The following is an 18,795-nucleotide window of genomic DNA, read 5'->3' on the forward strand; positions in this document are numbered from 1 at the left end:
ACCTCTGGTGATCACTTTGAATCCGACTTTAAGATTTCTGCAGCTGGTCGAGCTTTTTTTTCATGCTCGTCGAGTAATTATTTGCAAGCACGTGTAACACTCTATTCTCGTGCTTGAGCCATCTGATCTCTTGTTTAAGACTTGCCACCTCAGCCATCAATGATTCAACTTGGCAAGTTTGAGCAAGTAGACGTTGGCCCATATTGGAAACAGAGCCAGCACACTAAACATTGAGAGCCAAGGAGTCTTGAACGGCCAACTCGTCAGACCGTTTTGAAAGGATTCTGTTATCCTTTGGAGTAAGAAGATTCCTAGCTACCACAGTAACGGTTATGTTATTCTTCATCACAGAGTCCCCAACCATAAGAGGACCATTAGAAGATAAGAAGGACGAGCGCCATATATTATCCTGACGCTGCTCGTCTGTATCACTCCTAAGACTCAAATCTAAGCAAATGTTAGATAGGCAAGTCATTTTTAGAAATGATGAAGAAAAAAGAGGTTAAATAAAATTTTAGAAGTGCAAGAATGGGGAAATTTCTCAAGCAGCAACTTTCTGAGTATACTCTTAAACACAATGTATGTCTCTATAAAAGAAGAGGCAACAGAGCCACCTATTCAAAGATCGAAGTGGCACGGTTCTCTGAATTTCAAAAGCCAGATTTTCCTGAATAAAGTTCGTTGGCATTTTTCAGACGCAATCAGCTTTTCGGATATCGCGTGCAACTTTGTCAAAAAGCTCTGACAAAGTTGAAAACGTGTAAATCTTACTGTTTTATTTACACCACAGTTGCTGACAAGAGTAAAAGCACAACACCACCACTTGCTATTGGGAAATCTCTATATATGTCGACCTCCGTTCTCCATAACAAGGTAAACCTGCAATAATGTCCAACTCTTCCTTATCTCCGAGAATGCATCTTCAACAAAGCATCTCGAAATGCTCAGTTTTCTTCCTCTCCGAGAATACCTCTTCACACAAGTCACACCAAAGCAAGATTATCTCATATATTCAGGGATGAGAGCAAGAGTATCTCATATCATGCAATCTCCCTGTCATTTCCTTTGTCCTTGTTCTTACCTGCAAAGACAAGGATAAAGAAAACAATATGTCGAAACCTCCACTCAAACTCCCAGTAAGGAACCTACTGCCTGGAACATTTCCTGATTGCTTACCTAGCTCTCGAGTAGTCATCTTCAACTGTTGTTGGAGCTGGGTCTCCAATCACCAAGAAGTGATGAACCATCCAAATGCAAGGGTTGCATTCCACTCCTGTATCAGAGGGCAAATACTGCAGGAGAAGATGTCACACATGCATGGGGGAAAAGTAAGGAAAATACTACTTAAGCAAGGGAAGTAAGTAAGGAAAGTGAAAATGATACATTGAAGCATGTGGAGACAAGCGCAACAAACACGTGCTGATTCATCCCCGACAAAGCCGAAGATCACTTGCCATGTGAAGCTTCTCATGGTCCAATTTCATTCAAGATCAAGCCTCGAAGTCCTTGAAGAAATGACAAGTCCGATTCAAGATCAAGTGTCCACCACCCTTGAACCAAATTCCGCTCCAGATACAATGAGTAAATTCAGATCTTCGATGCAAGTCTAGCAGAAAGTCCTACAACCTAGTTCAAGAAAAAGCCTGTAGAAAGTTAACAACAAGTAAAGCACCTCTTTCGACAACTCTTTTCGCTAAGAGATTAAAGCAGAATGATCAACAATCATCTTAAATGATTTGAAATCAGGGGGAACATCTAAGACAGATCAAGATTTTAACAAGACAATCGAAGACTTGTGGCCATCCAAGGGGGAGTGTTGTAAATAATGGATATCCACTCATCCACTCAACAAGTGGATGTCCAAGAAGCTTGCTCAACACTACTCATTTTTCCTATAAAAGCAAACCCCACACAACATCAAATGGGTGATTCACGGGAGAGATAGGAAGGAAGAGAGGAAGAGAGGAAGAGAGAAGAGAGGAAGAGGAGAGGAGATAATAGAGATAGTTATCTTTGTACTCCTATTATTCCAAATTATAATGAAAGCACCACTGCTGCCCCGAGGATGTACTCCAGTCACACTGACTGTAGAGGAACCTCGTAAATTTTGTGTCTTGTTTATTTATTCCACTGCACACACCGTCGATTTTACAACAAATCAAACTCTTGTTACGAAATTACAAGATATTTTATGCGAGTCATGGCGTTTGGACACGTGTCAACACAAAAAATATGAGGATACACGAACTAACTAAAAGTTGAGCGTATTTTCACTCATCACCATCCTTATTATCGTTGGATGAGTTCTAACTTTGAGTTTTTTGTTTGTCTATTACACATATTTCAAAATTTAAACTCTTATGTACAAATAGAGTGATGAGCATCATTATCGCTTGAGGATGGTGAGTAAAAATATTTTTCTAAAAGTGGGATGAGGATAATTTTTGTCATTAAATGGGTCACAAAATAATGTAATGACATTGATTTTTTGTAGCCTTTATTTTAATTTTTTTTATTTGAAAATTTCAGTTATTATGATCATTAAAACACTAAATACACTGAGTTGGTCCATGTAAAACCCTATATTGGGTTCGTTCCACAATTTTTATTAAGGGGTATGTTATTCACACGTCACATTTTACTTCTCACACATCTCTTGATAATTTATGTCTGTTGATCTTCTTCAATCCATCCAATCCGACGGTCGAAAATTAAAAATGTGTGTGAAAAGTAAAATGGGATGTGTGGATATCACATCCCTTTATTAAAACCACTTTACACGAACTGGAAGTGGGAAGTTATAAAAGAGTACGCGAGGAGTCATAAACTCATATTAGCAAGGCTATTGTCTTTTTCTAAATCCAAATATCTAGTAAGATATACTAAGACGAATAGAATTCTCTCCAAATCCCTTCAATCTGAATCCTCCGCATCCTCTTCATTCTATCCCTCAACCAAAAATCAAAGGGTCAGGATTTAATTTTCTTTTTCAGTGTTCATCTTCTTCCTCTTCTCACTCTCCTCTTTCTCTCTTCTCCATCTCTCTTACTCTCCTCTCTCTTTCTTCTCCATCTCTCCCTTTGACTCCCTTCTCTTTCTATCTTCTCCATCTCGCTCTCTCTCTTCAACTTAGAAGGAGCTAGAGGATCTGTATGGAAGGCATCCGGAGGGATCCCAGTCCCACAAAGACATTGTTTTCTCCTTAAGCAAATAGGTTAGGAAAGTTCGGAGCACTATAACGGTCCTTTACATCGGTAGAAAAGATATTCTTTGGATACTGAAAGTTTTGGTGGTCCCTAATTACTCACACCAAACATACCTAATTATATAATTTACAAATGATTGCACGTATTATAAATTTACCGTTGCATATAAAAGAGAACTAATCGTAACGGTCTTTCTCATTGCAAATAAAAGTAGCACTGAACCCAAATGAGCAGCCGAAGCTATAATTGCCAACAAAGCATAACAAGATGTACCATCTAAACACTCATCCGAGCAGATCGAGCACGCAAACACAAACACAATCTTTAAATGTCAACAACCAGGGCATCACGAGAGTCTAAAATACCGGCGCCACCGAAAGTACAATTTTTTATTTTTTTTTATCACCAAAAATGCAAAATCTGATGAAAGTAATCCGAAAAATAACATCATCCAATACCTTAAACTAGACCTGGCATTCGTGTCGTGTTTTCCGTGTTCGTGTCGTTTTCGTGTCATACCCGATATCTTAACGGGTCGTGTCGTGTAACACCCGTTAAAATAAACGGGTAAAATGACCCGACCCGAAATCGACCCGATAATATTAACAGGTAATATGACCCGACCCGTTACCCGTTAAGGAAAATATATTTTAAACCAATAAATAATCAAATGAAAAATATAATACTAAATAAGTATATACATTTCATATTATCACATCCAAAACATAAAAACGCAATTTTGTTTTAAGTATATTTTCGCTTACCTAAAGTCTTTAATAGTTTTTTAATTAATGTAGAAGTGTAAAAAAATATAGAAAAAATATATAAACACTCGTAATGACAAGTTTTTTTCAACGATCCAACCGTCAAACTTATTTGTACACATTCCAAGATTGCAAACGTAAAAAATTGTAAAAAAACAAACATTCAAATATTACGTAACGGAACAAAAGTTATCAACGGTTATAAACGAAAAATCACAATTTAACGGTTATTTTAGCTCCGATTTTGATGATTTTTTTACAGATACACTCCTTGACCCTATAAGAATGTAATGAATAAATTTGATCTTTAATTTAAAGTATTTACACTAGTAGATACCACAAAAACTTATTTTATACTTAATAGAAGTATAATATTAACTTTAAGTGTTTGTTTAATCTATTGTTTTGACGCAATATGCATTCTACGAAACTTTTTTCAACGATCCAACCGTCAAACTTATTTGTACACATTCCGAGATCACATACATAAAAAATCATAAAAAACAAACATTCAGAGATTACGTAACGGAACAAAAGTTTTCGACGGTTATAAACGAAAAATCACAATTTAACGGTTATTTAAGCTCCGATTTTGATGATTTTTTACAGATACACTCCTCGACCCTATAAGAATGTAATGAATAAATTTGATCTTTAATTTAAAGTATTTACACTAGTAGATACCACAAAAACTTATTTTATACTTAATAGAAGTATAATATTAACTTTAAGTGTTTGTTTAATCTATTGTTTTGACGCAATATGCATTCTACGAAACTTTTTTCAACGATCCAACCGTCAAACTTATTTGTACACATTCCAAGATCGCATACATAAAAAATCGTAAAAAACAAACATTCAGAGATTACGTAACGGAACAAAAGTTTTCGACGGTTATAAACGAAAAATCACAATTTAACGGTTATTTAAGCTCTGATTTTGATGATTTTGTACAGATACACTCCTCGACCCTATAAGAATGTAATGAATAAATTTGATCTTTAATTTAAAGTATTTACACTAGTAGATACCACAAAAACTTATTTTATACTTAATAGAAGTATAATATTAACTCTAAATGTTTGTTTAATCTACTGTTTTGACGCAATATGCATTCTACGAAACTTTTTTCAACGCTCCAACCGTCAAACTTATTTGTACACATTCCGAGATCGCATACATAAAAAATCGTAAAAAACAAACATTCAGAGATTACGTAACGGAACAAAAGTTTTCAACGGTTATAAACGAAAAATCACAATTTAACGGTTATTTAAGCTCCGATTTTGATGATTTTTTACAGATACACTCCTCGACCCTATAAGAATGTAATGAATAAATTTGATATTTAATTTAAAGTATTTACACTAGTAGATACCACAAAACTTATTTTATACTTAATAGAAGTATAATATTAACTTTAAGTGTTTGTTTAATCTATTGTTTTGACGCAATATGCATTATACGAAACGTTTTTCAACGATCCAACCGTCAAACTTATTTGTACACATTCCGAGATCGCATACATAAAAAATCGTAAAAAACAAACATTCAGAGATTACGTAACGGAACAAAAGTTTTCGACGGTTATAAACGAAAAATCACAATTTAACGGTTATTTTAGCTCCGATTTTGATGATTTTTTACAGATACACTCCTCGACCCTATAAGAATGTAATGAATAAATTTGATCTTTAATTTAAAGTATTTACACTAGTAGATACCAAAAACTTATTTTATACTTAATAGAAGTATAATATTAACTCAAGTGTTTGTTTAATCTATTGTTTTGACGCAATATGCATTCTACGAAACTTTTTTCAACGATCCAACCGTCAAACTTATTTGTACACATTTTGAGATCGCATACATAAAAAATCGTAAAAAACAAACATTCAGAGATTACGTAACGGAACAAAAGTTTTCGACGGTTATAAACGAAAAATCACAATTTAACGATTATTTTAGCTCCGATTTTGATGATTTTTTACAGATACACTCCTCGACCCTATAAGAATGTAATGAATAAATCTGATCTTTAATTTAAAGTATTTACACTAATGGATACCACAAAATCTTTTTTATACTTAATAGAAGTATAATATTAACTTTAAGTGTTTGTTTAATCTACTATTTTGATGTAATATGCATTCTACAAAACTTTTTTTAACAATCCAACCGTCAAACTTATTTGTACACATTGCAAGATTTCATACGTAAAAAATCGTAAAAAACAAACATTCAGAGATTACGTAACGGAACAAAAGTTATCAAATGTTGTAAACAAAAAAATCACAATTTAACGGTTATTTTAGCTCCGATTTTGATGATTTTTTACAGATACACTCCTCGACCCTATATGAATGTAATGAATAAATTTGATCTTTAATTTAAAGTATTTACACTAGTGGATACCACAAAAACTTATTTTATACTTAATAGAAGTATAATATTAACTCTAAGTGTTTGTTTAATCTACCGTTTTGATGCAATATGTATTCTACGAAACATTTTTCAACGATCCAACCGTCATACTTATTTGTACACATTCCGAGATTGCAAACGTAAAAAATTGTAAAAAACAAACATTCAGAGATTACGTAACGGAACAAAAGTTTTCGACGGTTATAAACGAAAAATCACAATTTAACGGTTATTTTAGCTCCGATTTTGATGATTTTGTACATATACACTCCTCGACCCTATAAGAATGTAATGAATAAATTTGATCTTTAATTTAAAGTATTTACATTTTTTATATATGAGTGATTGTATATATATTTTTTTACATTTTTTACACTTCTACAATAATTATTATTAATTTTGCCCTCAAATAAAAAACATTATTCATGAGGGTTTGAAGGATTTTAAAAATCTAAACGATAATATAAGTGTAACAATTATCTATTCGTGAGGGAATAATGATAAATCACGAGTGTTTATATATTCTTTCACATTTTTCATACTTGTATGTATGTCTTCTTAGTTTTTGCATATACAAATACTATACTAGTATATTTTAATTTTGGACAAGAATATGTTATGTAAAATTTATCCTAGTAATGATAATAAGGAACTCTCATAATAAAAATAAATAATGACTAAAACTTTTTTTTATTTTTTTATAATTTATATAGAACAATAATACAAAACTATATATTTAATATAGAATATATTGTATATATTAATATGACTATTGTATTTTATAATAAATCTTTTAGTAATTAAACTTTAAAATTATTAAAATAATTTTTTTCTTAACGGGTCGAAACGGGTTACCCACGTGTTACCCGCGTGTATACCTGTTAAGAACCCGTTATTAACAGGTTCTTAACGGGTCACCCGATAGTGACCCGATAAGTTATCGTGTTGACCCGAAACCCGTTATTTTCGTGTTGTTTTCGTGTCGTGTCATCGTGTCGTGTCAAAAACTGCCAGGTCTACCTTAAACAGGGTGACAAAATATTATAAACCCCAATTTTGGGGGTTTATGGGTTCAAGAAATGCAAAGAGACAAAGCATAGTGGCTTTAAAGGAGGGAGGGGAGAGGAGGGGAGAGGAGAGGAGGGAGAGGAGAGAGAGGAGAGTACATGCCATCTGGTGTACATGGAGCACTTTCCGGGTTATTTCTGCTGGAGATTTTTGCTCTGTTGTTACCGCTAGACTGTAACTGATAAAAAGCAGACCCCTTTTTCCTCTCTCCTCTCTCTCTCCTTATCTCCTCTCACTCTAACCCACTGCCTCTTTCTCCTCCAATTTCAAAACCTGATTTCCAATTTCGTGCTCTGATCTTCTTTGCATGTCGTTTGGGAAATGCATCGAAAGGTGAGTTTGTTTAAATTTCATTGTTTCTCCCCTAATTGGCTTGTTTTTCAGCTGATTTATCACTAATTGGAAAAACCCCTTTGAGTTTTTCACCAATTGTTCAGACCCTAACACCAATTTTGTGCATCTGTCTTCTCTGCATATTGATCAGGAAATGCATTGCATTGGTGAGTTGCCTTTCTGGATTTTTGTTGATTTGTTTGTTTGTTTGTCTGGTTTGTTCTTGTTGTGTGAATTTGTTCAACGGTGTTTCTGGGGGAGTGAATTGTGGTTTCTTCTACCAGGAAATGTGATTTTATCAGGATTTATCAGATGGGGTTTGATCTGCATAATCATGGGATTTTTTTAGGATTTTGCTTTTGATGTTTCATTCATTTCTGGTATTGGGTTTAAATCTGTTGATGATTTGTGTCTTTATGTTCCCCCACAGATTTTTGTCTTTACGGTACACAGATGGTTCAATTCCCCCACAGATGGTTTTCGTTTTCTGGGGGAATTGAACCATCTGTGTGCCTTTATGGGGTTTCCAGTTCTTGATTGAGGCATTAGACTGTTTTGTGTCATTGTGTGTATTTATTTCCTGACTGACTACGTTCATATTGGACAATTGACCGCTTTGTTATGAAAAAATGTTTTAGAACATGGACTGTTAAGGGTGTTGATGCACAAAATTGGGTCGATCTTGGATCAATGTAAATCCGACCATAAATCACACAAATGCACTAGAGCACAAAATTTATATCATGGGTCACCCCAAGTTGGGGCTACATCCACACTGGTGTCAATTCGGTTTCACTATCTCAATGAAGGTTACAATGTACGTGGAGAAGGCTAGGGTTTGCTCCTCTTAAAGTGAGGGTGAAGGATCTCTTTTATAGAATAAGGGTTTCCTTCACCCCTACATGCATCATGGGCTAGGCCGTGAGGCCCAAATACTAAGGCCCAATATATGGTACAACAAAGGGAACAAATCTTCTTTATTTATTTTCCTCGAACTCAGCTTTAGTTTGGTGTGAAATGCATGGCAACAGCAGGTTAGTAACTTATACCGTCTTATTTTTATCTATAAAAAGCAAAACATTCATTGTATTTATGATTTTGTTCTGGAGTGGAAGGTTAGTAGGCAATTGTGTTGATTTATCAATCATAACACCGTGCACTACCTAAATCTTGAATTTGATGTTTGTTTTAGGAACTGGTTCCTCTTCAACATGCACGTAAAACAGGATGATTGCTTGATAGAAAATAGACAATTATGTTTTCAAGTTTTTACGCAAAGAGAGCTGGTTATATACAAAACTATCTGCCTACATATAAACCAGCTCCCTATACGGCGTATATGCCAAAAGCATCTACCCTGTAACTACCAAATCTCATTGCTCTGAAAATAAATGCATGTCATTCTTTAATATGTATAGCGAGTTGAGTTACAAGTAAGCATTTTAGACGCTTTCAGACTTTATGCAAGTCCAGTAATGTCCTTGTTTGTTGTCAAGTTTATTTTATTTAAGCATGTCATTCTTTAATACAACTCTGCATGTGTAAGTTTATCTTACATTGCCGGTCCCAAGCCCGGATAAAGGAGGAAGGGGAGGGCATCAGGTAGTCGATAGCTAGCATTCCTAGGTTACGTCGAATCCTTATGATGTCATTCTTTAATACACATAATGAAGCTCACACTTTGGTTTGGAAGGTTAAGAAAGTGATGGTCACGTGGAGATGCACGATTCGCCGTGTTTTGGGTGGTTTGGATGGAGGAGATTCTGCAGGAGCTGGTTTTGCTGAGCTTTGTGATAGAATTAGGTTTTTGTCAGCCCTCTGGGCCTCGGTTTCTCCTGGGTTTACGGGAATTTCTTTTCCTGAATTTGGGTAGATTGGAAAGTGGCTTCCTTTTAGTTTGTGTTAGGTTGTTCTTCATCTCTGTGGAGTTGTCTTTTTCTCATTTTGTTTCTGTTTGGGGGTTTTTCTTTGCCTCCTTTATGTTTGATTTTTTCTGCTTCTTTCCTCTTTTAATATATCGTATCTTTATTAATAAAAAAGTGTGTTGACTTGCTGTTTAATTAGTAAAAAATGTCGTACCCAGTGCACAAGGCTCCCGCTTTACGCAGGGTCTGGGAGAAGTGAATGTCGGCTAGCCTTACCCCCATTTATGGAGAGGCTGCTCCCAACTTGCTGTTTAATTAGTAAACTAATAATAATTTTTTTTTTATATACATCACTATTTAAACAACTCAGATTATGTGAGACTAAATATTTGAAAGACTAGTTGTCTTTCACGTGTACGTATGAGAATACGAGTCTCGGATAAGATTCGGACAGAATATGTTGTAAAAGTTCTTCATTTTGTTATTATAGTAATTAATTAGTTTGATGTGATTCCAATGTTGTTCATGTAAAGTTAAGAATAGTAAAACACAGTTAGAAATTATTTGGTTGACAATAATAATTAAAAGCATTTCGCATTTAGGCATAGGCAATTATTCTGGTTAGAAGAAAACACAGTGGAGTTCTATGTTGTCACTTTTTTGGTAAAATGTTTTGTAAGTTATGTAACTTATTTTCTAATTATGGGAACTGTACACACACCCACACCTACCAAATTTGTTTCATAAGGGCCTTAGGTCATGTTTCTTGGCCGTTAGCTCATTTATGGATAGTTGAGATGTCACCTACTGTGCTCCTCGACCATCCATATTGAGTCTAGCAGTTATGATATAGAAACTGTGTGTATGGAGAGAGAGAGAGAGAGAGAGAGAGAGAGAGAGAGAGAGAGAGATATGGATAATTGAGATGTCACCTACTGTGCTCCTCGACCATCCATATTGAGTCTAGCAGTTATGATATAGAAACTGTGTGTATGGAGAGAGAGAGAGAGAGAGAGAGAGAGAGAGAAGATATCTTGCCTGACAGTTTGACATGTTATCTTGCCATAATGCGAATAAGAATTATATGTTTAGGAGAGTTGGTTTTTCTTGTTGTCTTTTCTTTTGAGATGCTTTTGATGCTCATGTTGCATTTTACCAAGTTCCTGGAGGAGTTCTAACATTTATAGTTATGTTGGTAGTCAAATTGGTGTGAATTAGGCCAAATCTGAATATGAATTTGATTATCCATATATTTTGGAATGAAGTTGAAATCTGAAAAAATGTCCACAAACTCAAACTACATTGATACTTGAATATTTGTAGTATATGTACAGACCTTTTAAAAACAATAGATTATGTGTATGAATTAGCAGAGAATATATAATAATACTTATTTCTAAAAAAATTAATGGGTTTAAAAATTCTAGTTGGATTACTGTGTTAAACTTGGATCTGTTTGTCTGTTAGGGAATCGAATCTTAGAGGGATGGATTTGGCTTGCATTTGAATATTGACGGAACTTGTTGGTGTCTGCAGTGTAAGAGTTATTTTGTGATTTTCCTTATTGGGGGAAGGGAGTTTGACTTTTTTGTCTTTTAGAAGCTTTAGAGTTAATCAAAGAACTGAAGTTTATATTCAGTTCTGTCATACCCGTTTAATGCTAGTAGATATGTTTTGCAGTTTTTATAGTGATTTTGGATGTTAAGTAAATGGGATCTGCATCCTATAAGTTTGTTTATGCTTTTTTCCTTGTTATTGCAGGTTTTTCAACAATAGTTGGATGGTTTGAGCTAAAACATCAGCTTTGACTTGGAGCACTATTTTGTTTTATATGCAGTGATTTGTGAATGAAGGCAATGTAGTATCAACCACCTTTTGTGGTGCTGGATATATGTATTTATATTCAGCAAGGGGAAGAGACTGAACGAGTTTGCTGTCGATTAATGTTAAGCGCCAAAAGCGGAGCATTTCCATGGCTTTGAGGGTGGTTTATAGTGATATTTGTCAGCAGAAGATTCCAGATGTTTCAGTAACTCTTAAACAGAAAAATATACAGCTGGGTAGATATCACCTTTCGTGCTGATGGTTATATGTCATGCAAATAGGGAAACATAAGGAAGACTGGTAAAGTGGAACTGCAGTGAGTTGGCAGAGATGTTTCTCAGCGAAGAAATTGACGATTTGCATGATGATGGGTTTGAAGGATCGAAAACTGAGCACTGTATATTCACAGAGGTTTTCTTTGGTCAAGACATTGGTCGCACTAGTAACAGATGTCTTGTTACTGGAATGATTAACTTTGAATGTGAGTCAAGTAAGAACACTGATGCAGCACTGTCTCCAAACAGTGAAAACTCAGTTGTAACAAGTCACTCATCCCCTAAAAGTACCTGTTTAGAGGAGTTTTATAATGCAACCAAAGAAATTAGAGAAACCTCTGGACCAGGGTTTTCCTTGGACAGGTCTGCTATGTTAGATAGGAATGTTGATGATGCAGCTGTTAAGAGAATGAAGTTTTCAGCTGATGAGCTTCCTAATACTAAACCTGGTTTAGGAAAGGTCACTTCTGGTCCAGCTTCAAACTCTATCTCTGAAACAGTGACATTTCGTTTGGTTGAATCTTCTAGCCAGGGAGTCACATCTAGTTGCTATCTGTTTAAGCAACATGCAGAACTTAACAAACCGGGCGTAATAGGTGACCCAGATGTTTCAAGGTGCAGATTGCCAAATTCAAGTGGGAATGATAGAAAGGAAGTCTGCCTAAGTAAAGCTATTGCTTCACCTGTTGCACATGAGAACTTCTCGGCCAGGCTTCTGGCTGCAAGTCCATTAGCCACGATGGATAAGTCCAGAACTCCTCTACCTGCCGAGGGAAAGCCCAACGGATTTGAATCTCCTGTTTTGGATGTATCCAATGTGGCCTTGAAGACAGAGAATAGTAAGGACCCTCGTCCGCTTCTCCAATATCACATTGGTCGCTTGCTTGGAGCTGCTGGATGGCATATTGAGAGGCAAAAAAGAGCTAGTAGAAATTATATGGAGACTGTTTATATAACACCTAAGGGAAGGTTAATTCGTGAACTCCCCAAAGCTTGGCAGTTATGTGGAGAACTTTTGTTAGCAGATGGGTACAGTATGCTGCAGGAAGACGATACAAAGGAGTGGGCCAATATCAGTCAGTTCTGGTCAGATCTGTCTGGTGCTATGGTAAGTATTGAGAAAGAGATGCATCATCCACAACCTACTACTGTGTTGGCTTACTGCTGGAGGCTTTTAGATCCTTTTGTGGTTGTTGTGTTTATTGCAAAAAAGATTGGTAGTCTAAGAAAGGGAAAGATAGTTAAAGCAACTCAAAGTATAGTTGATTCAAACCATAAGACTGGTTCTGCTTTGGCCTTGAATTGTGCCGATAACATAGAAGATCATTTTCCTAAGGAAGATGTGTCAGCTCCCCACCGTGATTCCACATTGGCGAGGAGGGGTTTGGCAGTTTCTAAGGGAGATTACAATGCCTGTGGGAAATCTGGTAATGAAAGTTCCTCAAAACATTGTGGACAGACTAGTAATGAGGAAGTGAAATCTCTTATGGGACTATCTGTTTATTCAGCTAATGCGGAAAGTCATTGCTTGGTGAATGCTGGTAATAGAGTTGAAAATGGGTTCTCCGGGAAAATGACATGTCCGGATTCCTTACCAGTTTGTGGGTCTGGTGGCACCTGCATTCAGTCAGCTACTCATCGAGATGAAACTTCCAGAAACTGTAACAATGTGCATGGGGGTTCTGAAGCTGTATCCCCTCACCAGGATAGCAATGCAAATTCCCCTAGCTCTAATAAACAGAGTTCTGGACTTGATTTAGAAACACCTAAGGAAATTATGGAAGACACATCAGTGGATTATTCTGAGGAAAAAGATGAATCCAAGGGAGGCAAGGTTGATGATAATCTGGAAAGTGCTCAGAAGGGATCACTAGATAACCAAGGAAACTGCATAGTTGATGTTCTGAAAAGAAAAACGCGTAGGAAGTCTAAAAAGATATCTGAAATTGAACCAAGCACGTTATACCGAAGAAACCTTTTAGATTTTACTTCAAGTGGTGCTGATTCACAGTTTATTGCTGCTAATGATACCCAGTCGAAGTTGAAAGAGGCCCAGGATGAATTTACAGGCAATAAAAGATGCAAAGGAAGTCGCAAGATGCCCTTACCTCCCGACTCTTGCCCACAACAGATTGGGAGGAAAAGTTCAAAGTTGATGAAGATCTCTCGTGAATGCTATGATTTTCAGACTGGAAAAAGGAAATCATTTAACTGCCAAATTGAAGATGATGACTTGTTGGTTTCAGCTATTATCAAAAACAAAGATTTTAGGACAACTCATGCTCGGTATTCGTCTAGAAAGAAAGCCTACAAATCAAGAGCTCATAAGAAAGGCAACACTAAAATCCAAAAGAGTAGTTGCAAGTTGCTTCCAAGAAGCCTGGGCAGTGGGGGGAAGCACTTTAAGGATGGAAAGTGGCATTCTGTAGGAGTGAAAACAGTTTTGTCTTGGTTAATTGATGCTGGTGTCATATCTCTAGATGATGTGATTCAGTATCGAAATCCCAAGGATGGCGGTGTCCTTATAGATGGTCTGGTTACCAGGGACGGCATTTTTTGCAAGTGTTGCAGTAAAGTAGTTTCAGTTTCTGAGTTCAAGAGTCATGGTGGGTTCAAACAGAATCGTCCATGTTTGAATCTTTTCATGGAATCTGGTCAATCCTTCACCTTATGTCAGCTTCAAGCTTGGTCAGCTGAATACAAGACCAGGAAAAAGAGCAGCCAAGTCGTGCGAGATGATGAAAATGATCAAAATGATGATTCGTGTGGAATTTGTGGTGATGGTGGCGAGTTGATATGCTGTGATAATTGCCCATCTACTTTTCATCAGGCTTGTTTGTCTCTGCAGGTTTGTTTTTGCTAGTCTTGTGTATTTGTGTTGGTTCTCTTTCCTGAAATTTCCTCCTTATTTTATCTATCTACAGATTCTACACATTTCCATGCTATGCTTTTATAACTTTTGCATGATTGGTTCTATTATTTTAGCATCTCTATATGTTTTAACGTAAATAATTATGCTTCTGTTCAACGTTGACATTTCATTAAGAAAATGTATATATTTCCATGATTTCATACAATTAGGTTACTAATTTAAAAACTTATTATTGTTCATTCTTAGAAGGATTTTTCTTTTAATTTGCACCTGTTTTGGAGTTTTTGGTTGTTTTCTCTTATTGTAAACTAATGATCGGTTTTTGCTTTTGAACTTCAGGAGCTCCCTGAAGGCAGTTGGTATTGCTCAAATTGCACCTGTTGGGTATGTGGTGATTTCGTCAATGACAAAGGGGCTTCAAGCCCTGATGGATTGAAGTGTTCACAGTGTGAGCACAAATGTAATTTTCTAATTTCTAGATTAGCTTTCTTGTAACTAAACTGTTTTCAGTACATGTAGATAAGTTGAAGTTGTTTGGTGTGGTATGTACGTGTCAATATAACATGGTACCGAATATTCTCTTCGATTGCAAAGATGGTATATTGGTGTTCTTATATTTATTAGGAAACAAAAGGAAAATTAGCCTTCTTATATCTATAGAAGTTAGTTTTCCACAATTTCCTGCAATGGATATTAAAAAGTGATTATGACAGGGAGTGGATGATTTTATAATAATGTGACCTGGATTTTTTTCCATATTTTCTCGTTAGTAGATTTTAATTTATATACTAAATACTCAATTGCCATACTGTTTTACTATTCTAGAGAGCATTAGAAGCTTGTTGGAGTTGATTAAAAACATAAGTATTATATATGAAAGTGGCTAATAAATTTCCATAAAAAGTGATTTGGTTATCCGTTTTCATATGATATAGTCTGTGTAACGAAGTTCAATCCATTTTTTCCCGTTAGACTACAAGGAATTGATTTTTCTTTTCATTTTATTATTTATTATCTCTGTTCTAATTAATCTCCTCCCAGTTATTAACTTGTTAGTGGCCATCTTATGATTAAGTTGAACTTACCCTTTTATTTATGTTCTTTTTTCTCCTTTCCACTGTCTAGCTTACCTTATAATTCTTTTATAAACAGATCATGACGCATGCCTGAAAGAAAAATGGACATACGGAGCCATACCAGATTCTTTTTTCTGTAACAGAAGCTGTCAGGAGGTAATTTTGTATTATCTTATGAATCTTCTAAAAATTTCAATCAAGGAGGATTTGTTGGGTTTACACAAAAATAAATTAATGAGTTTTCCTGGCTCTAAGTTTTGTCTTTGGGTAAAGTAAGGACTTCCTTCAAACACTTGATTTCTTTTTATATAAATGAAATATAGTGGTTTTCCTATCCTGAATCGTTGTCCTACAACTTTTTGCGCATTAGTGATGAGCCTTATTTAGCTATAGGGAACCACTGATGAGTCTTGTAGTTGTTTCTTTGTTCCTTGTGATTTGTCTGATTTGTTTCTTCCAAGTTGTTATAAGTGCAATGAAAGAGCAGTGTGATAAAATTTTGCTTGGTGTTTCAGCCCAGAAGGGAGCGTTTTGAATTTATTAGTCTTCATTTGCTATTCTTACAGGTTTACAGTAATTCAAATACTTATATTTTAACGGTTGTGTGTAGGCTTATTCTGGTCTTCAATCTCGCGTTGGCTGCATTGATCATTTTGCTGATGGCTTTTCGTGGACACTGCTTAGATGCATTCATGATGACCAAAAGGTTCATTCTGCTCAGCGGTTTGCGCTGAAGGCGGAATGCAATACAAAACTAGCTGTTTCTCTTACAATAATGGAGGAATGCTTTTTGTCAATGGTTGATCCTAGAACAGGCATAGACATGATACCCCATGTTTTATACAATTGGGGGTGAGATCATCTCTAATAAAGAACCGTGATTATTTTCCGACTTGATAAGTAGGGCTCTTAAAGTGTAGCTTTGGAACAGTTATATCTGAAATATTACTTCCCCTTGCAATATACTGTAATTTGGTTTAAGTGAAAGTTGCTTCTCAGATATCATTTGAAGTTTTGAATTACGTTTGCTATTTTTGACTTTCAGGTCAGAGTTTGCACGTTTGAATTTTCAAGGCTTTTACACTGCAGTCTTGGAGAAGGATGATGCGTTGGTAACTGTAGCATCCATCAGGTAGTACTAAAACATTGCCCTTCAAGAAGCTCTTAGAAAAATTGATGTTGCACACCATGTGGTATCATTTGGCTGCACTCTAGGGGTTGTATGAGTTTTATGTATGGTGTGCGTCATGTGAGTGGGCACAATCATCAAGCAAAGAGATACTCTTCCAATCCAACCCCACACCCCAACAAGGAAAGAAAACGGGAGAGTTATTTGGATGCGTTTCTAGCAAGAAAACTGTTCGAATGTAAGATATTTGGATGCGTTTCAGAGGTTTTCAACACTTGGTGGTGAAATATCTCTGCATGCATCGCCATCATTTTGATTCATCTATGAATTTGTGCGCACACACACTTTCTTCCACCATTCTTCTCAGCTCTCCTGTCTTTAACTGGGCAGTGGAACACAACCGATTTTAATATGGATTCTCTACTCTTTACAAACCCAAGTTTTTTGAGTTTCGTACTCCTTCCTTGTTATTAGTTTTGAACTTCTGACGTATGTGCTTTTGTTTGTTGCAGGGTGCATGGAACAACAGTTGCAGAGATGCCGCTAATTGCAACTTGCAGTAAATTCCGTCGCCAGGGAATGTGCCGACGCCTCCTGACTGCGATTGAAGAGGTATAGATGTAAAATATGTAGTTTATGGTATTTTCCTTGAAATAATTGGCTTTCATTTGTTGTACTAAAGATACACAATAAATCAGAATTTATACCTATTTATCGAACTTCTAAATCGGAATTAAGTAAACTTGACAATTTATATACTTCGAACAATTTTTGTAATATTCTTAATTTCTTAGAAATAAAAGGTCCGATCTCTGTATAGGCCGGTCCTCCAATTTTAGAATTCACTGGTCCAGCAGATATTAATCTGGTTTACGTTATTAATATGTTTCTTGTCTCCGTGTGGTTGTAGATGCTAATATCTTTCAAGGTTGAAAAGCTTGTCGTAGCTGCCATTCCCGATTTGGTAGAGACATGGACGCAGGGTTTTGGCTTTGTACCGGTAGAAGGCGATGAAAAGCGTAGTTTGGACAAGATCAACTTGATGGTCTTTCCTGGAACAATGCTGCTCAAAAAACCCTTGTTCGAAAATCAAAAAGCACATAGGCGTTCTGGTAAGTTATTCTTTACCCTTCTCAGGCATGTACGGCAACCTGATATATCGCCTTCTGCTAACGACGCTGATGTTGAAACAAACAGAAATGGAAACCAACAGAGTTGCTGCTGATGCGGAGTTAGAAGTCGGTGCTGATGCTGAATTCAACGATGGTGTCCGGCCATTCGAGGGAGCCGGTTGTCAGATCGAAGAAGGCTGGGAATCCGAACTTGACACTGGGGAAGCGGAAGTCGGAGTTAAGGGAAGCAAGAATGCGCAAGCAGAAGTAGGCGAAGCCGAAGGAAGCACTTTGCAGGGCGAATTTTCAAAGCTGTCTGTGGAAGAAGTAGCAGAACTAAAATTAGAAAATAGCGACGGGCCGGAAACCGTGGCTAATGTTGAATCCTTGAAAATGTATGATGAAATACGGCAGCAGCTTCCTTTGGACGAATAATCGCACAAAATTAAAAAAAAAATGCGATGTTGAAATAAAATATAAAATCGTTTAAGTTAAAAAGTGTCTGGTGCTCAAATGAAAGATTGGACCGCTGAGAAAACCAATGTTCTTACTCTATTTTTTTTTATTTTAATTTTTTATAACTTTGATCTCGTTTATTGACATGGTTCGTTGTTTACGATACAGAACAACTTTGGTTTTAACCAATCTGAGACTATTAATCTAAAGTTTGAAGTTTACATCTTAAATATATCGTTAAATGGGATCAAGTTAAAGAAAATCGATTAAAACGAAAATTTTCCTATCCTAAAAACGTACGAGAGCAGCTTACAAGGAATGGATATAACATCATCTGAACTTTTAGTGTTAATGATATAATACCATGTTGAAGAAATTTGCACATGTCAAC

At 36.0% G+C, this 18,795-nt stretch overlaps 1 protein-coding gene across 2 annotated transcripts; it reads left to right on the forward strand.

Moving 5' to 3' along the window:
• The first annotated feature begins 7,530 nt into the window (after positions 1-7,530).
• LOC126589916 (increased DNA methylation 1-like) lies at positions 7,531-18,446 on the forward strand. Of its 2 annotated transcripts, none has more exons than XM_050255364.1 (9): positions 7,531-7,795; positions 11,422-14,607; positions 14,971-15,091; positions 15,784-15,863; positions 16,318-16,559; positions 16,753-16,839; positions 17,349-17,448; positions 17,747-17,948; positions 18,034-18,446. In XM_050255364.1, exons 2-9 carry the CDS (start codon positions 11,815-11,817, stop codon positions 18,381-18,383), a joined length of 3,975 nt encoding a protein of 1,324 aa, XP_050111321.1. In that variant the 5' UTR covers positions 7,531-7,795; positions 11,422-11,814; the 3' UTR covers positions 18,384-18,446. The 2 variants fall into 2 exon arrangements, 1 of the variants encoding a protein (XP_050111321.1); XR_007612002.1 differs by lacking the exon at positions 18,034-18,446 and adding an exon at positions 16,923-17,074 and having other exon boundaries at positions 7,568-7,795; positions 17,747-17,892.
• The last annotated feature ends 349 nt before the right edge of the window (positions 18,447-18,795 follow it).

Source organism: Malus sylvestris, chromosome 11 (genome assembly GCF_916048215.2).
Source record: "Malus sylvestris chromosome 11, drMalSylv7.2, whole genome shotgun sequence".
NCBI classification, from domain to species: domain Eukaryota; kingdom Viridiplantae; phylum Streptophyta; class Magnoliopsida; order Rosales; family Rosaceae; genus Malus; species Malus sylvestris.

Coding starts and splice junctions, on each gene's coding strand:
- LOC126589916 (XM_050255364.1), top strand. CDS start 11,815: ATGTTTCTCAGCGAAGAAATTGACGATTTGCATGATGATGGGTTTGAA. Junction 14,608..14,970: donor AGGCTTGTTTGTCTCTGCAG/GTTTGTTTTTGC, acceptor TTTGAACTTCAG/GAGCTCCCTGAAGGCAGTTG. Junction 15,092..15,783: donor TTCACAGTGTGAGCACAAAT/GTAATTTTCTAA, acceptor TTTTATAAACAG/ATCATGACGCATGCCTGAAA.